Source organism: Pieris brassicae, chromosome 5 (genome assembly GCF_905147105.1).
Source record: "Pieris brassicae chromosome 5, ilPieBrab1.1, whole genome shotgun sequence".
Classification (NCBI taxonomy): domain Eukaryota; kingdom Metazoa; phylum Arthropoda; class Insecta; order Lepidoptera; family Pieridae; genus Pieris; species Pieris brassicae.
This window is the reverse complement of record NC_059669.1, coordinates 14,941,101-14,948,437: the sequence shown is the minus strand read 5'-3', so window position 1 is coordinate 14,948,437 and position 7,337 is coordinate 14,941,101. Positions and strand designations below refer to the sequence as shown.

General features: G+C 30.2%; 1 protein-coding gene across 1 annotated transcript; it reads left to right on the top strand.

Annotated features, from left to right (window-relative positions):
• On the top strand, positions 1–5,750 carry LOC123710132 (protein ABHD18). The gene is made up of 10 exons (XM_045661856.1): positions 1–262; positions 386–470; positions 695–877; positions 1,029–1,141; positions 1,787–1,925; positions 2,634–2,723; positions 3,148–3,613; positions 4,041–4,349; positions 4,616–4,751; positions 5,303–5,750. The coding sequence occupies exons 1-10, from the start codon at positions 171–173 to the stop codon at positions 5,367–5,369; spliced, it is 1,680 nt and encodes a 559-aa protein (XP_045517812.1). The 5' UTR covers positions 1–170; the 3' UTR covers positions 5,370–5,750.
• The last annotated feature ends 1,587 nt before the right edge of the window (positions 5,751–7,337 follow it).

The following is a 7,337-nucleotide window of genomic DNA, read 5'->3' as shown; positions in this document are numbered from 1 at the left end:
TGACTTTGTCAATATTTAAATATCTCTGTCGGAGTTTACATGTTACATGACAAACTAATGTCTAAACCTTGTGATTTTTTTCGAAATGTATTGACGGATAATGAACAACGCAAATTCTAATTACATTTTAACATAAAACACCACAAATCAATCCGCCCATTCCACGAAAAATGTCCACCAGCAAATTAGATGCAGTTTACCGTAGTATACTCATCACAAAATTTTTTACTAAAGGTTGGGGAAAACCAGAAAACCTTCGTAGGTAAGCTTCTTAAGCTAAGATATTTGTATTAAACTTCCTATGTACATATTTATAGAATATACTAGACCTATACAAAGTTTAGATTATTTTAAGGAAAAAATAATTTAAAACTTATATTTTTAGGTTATTTGAGTTTAGAAAAGTTGTCTCCAATCGTGATGAATGCTTTAAATTGGTCGAAAGAGATTACCCTGTAACAATTACCAAGGTTTGTTTCAAATATTGTGTTATATAATGAGATGAATGGTGTAAATTTCGCTTATGTTATTTTATTTAAATAACAATTAATAAATATAATTTAAAATTTTATATTATTTCTGTCTTTCTGTAAAATAATAAATAACTAATATTCTTCGTTCTGAAATAAATTAAAAATATAATATTTTTCACTTACCTCTCTTCTATTATATTATTATTACAATTTATTTTCAGGAACAAAACCTGTCAGATTGTCGCCTTCTAGAGGGCTACTTTGTAACTCCCATGGAAAGACATTTACCTGGTATAGTCCCAAAAATTGCACAAAAGGCACATTTTCAAATGTTATTACCTAATCATTGGCCAGAATCCTCGTGCAAACCTGTGTGTTTACATCTTGCTGGTACTGGTGACCATGTAGGTATTTATGAATTTATTATTCTTTTAAACAGTGATAAGTTCTACTTAAAGATTTGCTTCTTAGTTGTAATGAAGACAGTATAAGGTATACATATTACATTCATTAATATATACCTTTACTAAATCTTATTACAATAAAAATTTACAGTATTTCTGGAGAAGAAGAAATTTAATGGTTAAACCATTGCTGAAAGAAGCTGGCATTGGTGGTATCATATTAGAAAATCCATTTTATGGCCTCCGTAAACCAACTGACCAAGTGTAAGCTATAATTTTTCTTATTAGCTAATCTAATTTCTGACCTATTTTATATACATATATATAAATTGTTTTTGTTAGTATTATATTTGTTTTCTTAATTTGAATTTTGGTTATTAGTTAATTATAATAATACTAATATCTACTCAAAATATGGGATGTACAGTTTATTCAAGAATCAATATATATTCTATATTATATTTCTGCTTATCTTATATAATTAAAATAGTCAAAACTCAAAAGAGCCCACGTTTATTAGCACTATTGATTCATTATTTTGAATTCTCATAAATTACTATGATGTCTTCATTGCTTGCTTGTATTGTGCAAATTACACTCTTGCCAAATATAAAAGAATTAAATAGATTTTTTGCAATCAAAGTATACTTTTAGTTTCCATTACTTATCCAACCAATTCACTTTTATATTATTATACTCCAGGTTGATACACCATCCATGTTGGACTTTGGAAGTTACTGTCTATATAATATAAACTTAGTGCATTGTAAAATATTACAATGCACTATTATAGGCGTTATTGCAAGTTACGTTAAAATTGCTAATTACATGTAGGATTTGTAGAAAAACATTGCAGGTATATTTTTATCGGGGATTTAATTCAGTTTCTTTTCAATGTGTGACTTCCAGACGTTCCTCTTTACATAATGTGTCGGACATTTTCGTGATGGGCGGTTGTTTAATTCTTGAGTCGTTGGTTCTTTTTCATTGGTGTGAGCGTAATGGTCTGGGCCCGCTTGGAGTCACCGGATTATCTATGGGTGGACATGTTGGTATTTTACTTATCTTAAATTTGTAATAAAATCTCAATGGTTTTTGGGATTTTATAAGGCCTAAGAAAATTGTGAATATTACAAAAAAAAACAAATTATATTATATAATAATATAATTATAAAAATTATATTATTTTATATTTATTATTCTACAAAATTTAATAGAAAACATCAAATTCTCATTTATAATTCGCTTGTTTATTGTTTAGAAGACTACTAAAGTCATTGTGAAAAATCTTTTATCCCTAAAAACTTTCTTTAATGTTTTTTTATAAAACATACTAACTATTGTCTAGTTAGATCTAACGTTTGCAGGCGAAGTTGCGGAAAAACAAGCTAGTATTCATTATACAGGATTATAGCGGTGACTATTTGTGATAAACCCCCATTTGCAGAACGCAAAAGTGAACTATTTTTGAGCTCTTACATTCCTTAGCTTTTCTCAAAATTTGTGAAATTTTCAATTAAAATATTAATTTAAATCAATTTTTTTCTTCTGATATTAATAAATTTTGGTTTAATATAATTATTTAATCATTAACGACAATTATTTGCTGCTCTGTTAAAATATTTGTTTTTTGACTTGTCAAATAGATTAGAACTTATGTAACCGTGTATACTATAACAATAATATTGTCTCTGAAAAGCCTTTTTGTATAACGCATTTGCTTCTACAGTTATTTACAGTTTCTTATTGCTTTCAGATGGCCTCTCTGGCAGCTACAAATTGGCCGAAACCACTAGTTTTAGTTCCTTGTTTATCATGGTCTACTGCATCTGCTGTGTTTTTACAGGTTTGAAAACTAAGTTAATATAGATATAAATAAAAATTCCATCCAGTTGAATCCTTCGTTATCCATGATCAATCTTAGTAAGAATGTTCTATTTAGTTTTACTTTGGATTCACAAGAACTGTGTAATTAATATTTAACACACAATTTTTCATTAAAATGTTTAATGTCTTGCTTAGACTGGTACACCCATAGTGCAGCAAAGATAATAATGATGAATCGTTTTTTAAGTGGTAAATTCAGATTGATTAACTATACAAAATTGTACAATCAGCCATATAAAACAGACATGTAAATGTCATATTAATTAACATAATGTCATAATAGTTTGATACCCATGGCGAATTTTTTTTAAATACATCGTACTGCAAAATGTACAGGAATTAATTCGTTGGTTCACTATTTTGCTATATTTTCTTCAATTCAGGGTGTGATGTCACATTCAATTAATTGGGATTTACTCGAAGACCAATATTTATCAGATGGTTCATACAGGGAAAAGCTATCAAAAATGGTGACTATTGTAGACGAGGCTTTTTTGGCGGGAAAGAAGTTTGCTCAAACATACTCACAAAGAATGGACACACAGACAGGAGACCCTATAGTGAAAACCGTTAATCTGGAGCCAAATTATCCTGTCGATATAACGTTTAAAGAAAATCCCATTTCCGAAATTAAAGAAAAAAGAAAAAAGTTAGAAAACGAGTCTTTTGCTCAAAAAGAGAATTTAATTGAAAAGTTGAAAATATTGTTAGAAGAGGAGAAAATAAGTCAGAGCCTTTATGATAAGTTGACGTCGGATGAGAAATTTGAGTTGGACTCCCAGGATATTGAGATTATAAATAAATTGACTGAAGCTAGAATAAGGGAGGTGCTCCTAAAATTTCAAGTTGGTAAGTGTTATTCGTTTGTTTGATGTCATGGATGGTCTTTACTTGTTTATTAAGTCACACCAACAAGGCCATATAAGAAAAACAAATTACACAGAGTAGACAAACTAGAACTAAAGTGTAGCCTCTATAGTAGGTGCGGACAGCGTGGACAAACATAATGTTTATAATAAAGTTAATAATAAGATTACATGGATAAATCTAGAAAATAATTACAATATGTTCTTCCTAGCACACGTTAAACATACACATAACACAACAAACAGATACGGATTGTGCGAGCAATGAACGTTTTACGAGTTAATGAATTACATCCAGAAAAAATGAGCTTTCGGGAATGATCTAGCATGCAAATATCTTCCTTATTCTATGTCTCATATGTTCCCAGTATTTTGTCGTCATATAGAATCATACTTTTTTTTAATTTCAGAAACCAAAAGCGATGTTCCTAAACATAATTATACAGACTCGAAAACAGAGTCAAAAATATTAACTAGCAACACTGTAGCTAAAGAAATAATAGATAAACCAAAGCCGGAGAGAAAATCATGGAACGTATCAGATCTTACCTCCGATCTATGGGTCAATCTGCCTTTCATGAAATCAAGTGGGAAAAAGATAGATATTGGAAAAATACATTGGAGGGACAGAGAAGCACTTCAGTTTATGAGAGGGATAATGGATGAATGTACGCACTTGAGCAATTTCTCTGTGCCCTTTGACACTTCGCTGATCATAGGTGAGTAAAATGAGAAACGTTTTTGTCCGTAAATATTATCTACTAAAACAGATTAATTAATTATCAAAGATAATGATCACTTAATATCAGTTAACTTAAGGATGTCAGATTTCAATAAATGTTTGACGTACATACTTGGGTATGTAGGGTCAACAGAAAAAAAAATTATATTATTTAAAAAAAGGGTTTTATAAGGCACATAAATTTATATTATTACGTTAAAACTTAGTTGAAAAAGCGTGCACTACTTTCCGTATACGTTTCAGCTGTGTGCGCAAAACATGACGCGTACGTACCGAGAGAGGACGTTGGGGCATTAGAGGAGATCTGGCCAGGGGCGGAAGTGCGTTATGTGGACGCGGGACACGTTTCCGCCTACATCCTGCATCAGTCGTTATTCAGGTAAATTGTAATCTTTAATCAAGGATTTTTAAAGTCGTCTCTAAACTAAATTTGATATAAATAAAGTATTTTTTGGTTCCTTAATTTATGTATTTTCTATGTCATCATTAAACATGTCAACTATCTGGTCACCTCATTATTAATAGTTTTGAATCGAATGAACGTCAGTCAAACTTAAATCTAGTTTCAAGAGCTGTCATATAATTTTTTGACATTTCTATGGTTTATTCAAACGTATTGACGGCCCCAAATTGCGTTTACTTAAATGTACCCGATTATAGAATTCGTCATAATGAGCCGTTTCTAAAATTAGGGCTATTGGTACAGCCTATGCTCACAATAAATACTTATATTGCAATGTTAAGTATTGTAAATCTATATAATGAGGAGGAGTACGTGAGTCTTGATTTATTCTATATTATCTAATAAGCTTTATTTCTCGTGTCATCCGATTTGGTTGAATTTATATATCTATTTACAATTTATTTAAAGGGCTCTGGATTAATTATAAACAGTTTAATAAATATCTAATAGTGATGTGTTTTCCTTAGATCATGTATACGAGAGGCCTTCGAACGGTCAAAGAAGAAATGGAAAAATGGACAACATATCGAATGATACTAAATACTAATAAAAAAAGTTGGTGCAATTTTACAGCAATATTTAGATTTTATGGGTAGTGATACTATTGTGATTCTAACCTTCGTCAATAAGTGCCATATGGCTATAATTTTTGACAACAAAACATATATTTACCCCTTTATCTGTTTCGATTTAAGTATAGTTTAGATTGGTTAAATGTTGATAGATTTCTAGTCTTGTTGCAATGCCCCTAAATTTTTCTACGTTAATTTTATACCTGCAGTACAAAGTTCTTAGTTTGTGCGTTTAGATAATGTTACTGTGTTGTTTTGTTAACGTATTTATGTAAATAAGAAATTTATCTCTATTGAGAGTGTAAAGTGTATTTTTATATGCAATAAATATACATTTTTATTTTTATATGTTTTATTTACTAACGGAATAAGTACCCAGATCTAAAGTACAGTACACTAAAGTAAGACACTTTTGGCGTACTTCAGACTTCGCTTTCATTAATGTATGTATTTAATATATTGAAAGTTTTATTATAACGCATTACCTAGTAAAATAAAGTTTACTTAAATATCTCAAATAAATATTTCTACATAATTACAAAAATTGATATTTTTATTTTAAAATGTTAACTATGCTAACTTCAGGGTGTCGATTTTTTTGACGGTGTGCGCGAGTTAAGAGTACCAAAGGTATAGATATGCTTTGTAAGTACGAAACCAAATGTAGGTCGTGCGTCAGCAACGACCAATACTTAGTAAGTAATTTTAATGTACAAATATAAGAAAAAAACAGATATTAAGTTGATTATTGTTTAGTTCTTAATTAAGTGCTGTCACTGTGTTTGTTTAAATAAATTATTTTTAAACTAAAACTCCGTTGCCGTCCCTTTACTCGCGCGCATCGTAAAAATTTACGCTTATGATTTTTCCCTAACGCGCCAAAAGAAGTATAACTTCAAAAATGTTTTAACCTATTTGTATATAATGTGTAACCATTTTGCCAGTATAATTGTTTGTTATTTATAATTGAAGTGTAGAGATACAAAGGTAATTAATGAAAAACAAATCATTTAAACTTATAAAAAGATGCCTACAAGGGTTAATCTCGTCATACAAACTCACAGCAGCTTCAGCTCCCAAATAAATTTTTACGATATTCTGATGAATAATTATAGCGACAAAAGCGCCGCTGGACCGAAATTGATTATATTTGGAACTAAAATTCACACGCCACAAATTGTAGCGATTTTGTTTTCTGATGTCATTTGAACAGTGAACTTCCTTAATACAGATAAAGAGTGTATTGTTCTATAAGCGTTTCACAATTACGTCCCGGTACTAATGCTACGCTGATGTATATGCATAGGTGGTCCTAATAATTCTAAATTCAGCCTTATCTATTTGAGATATATTTTTACACACCAAATGCAGACCTTAGTCATTTTAATAGCATGATATACAAATAAAACACGTAATTAAAAAAAAGGTATTATTCAATTCACATAAGGCCGTACCAGACATTATACATGAATTATTTAGAAAACAATTTTTCTATACAAAGGATATTCTTCACTAAGAGCTACATTATACAAATAAAATCGAGACTTATTTTTGACTATCAATAAACATTTTACAATAGCTTTAAAATACAGCATACAAAGCACTATGCCTGTTTTTAAAATTGCTTAATACTACTTTGACTCAAAGTATAACTATTTACATTAAAACAAAGTTTGACGGCCATTGTACTGGCGGAATAAAAAATATATGGGTGACCCATAAGTCAAGCCCCGAAATCGGGTGATGCATCGGGAGTGTTCAAGTATTACGTCACGCAATTTTTGGAGATTCTTGACCCCCCCATGAAACGCGTCGTAACGTTTCTGTATCCAATAAGTAAACGTTTCGTGACCAACCCCAGTAACTCTTTATACCTAAAACTTACAATTATGTGCTGTAAAGTACTGGAAAGTGGAAAATAATATTAAAA

Excerpts from the sequence above, each read along its gene's own strand:
- LOC123710132 (XM_045661856.1), top strand. The coding sequence starts at position 171 with ATGTCCACCAGCAAATTAGATGCAGTTTACCGTAGTATACTCATCACA. Across the intron at positions 471-694 it reads ACCCTGTAACAATTACCAAG|GAACAAAACCTGTCAGATTG; the intron begins GTTTGTTTCAAA and ends ATTTATTTTCAG. Across the intron at positions 1,926-2,633 it reads GATTATCTATGGGTGGACAT|ATGGCCTCTCTGGCAGCTAC; the intron begins GTTGGTATTTTA and ends TATTGCTTTCAG.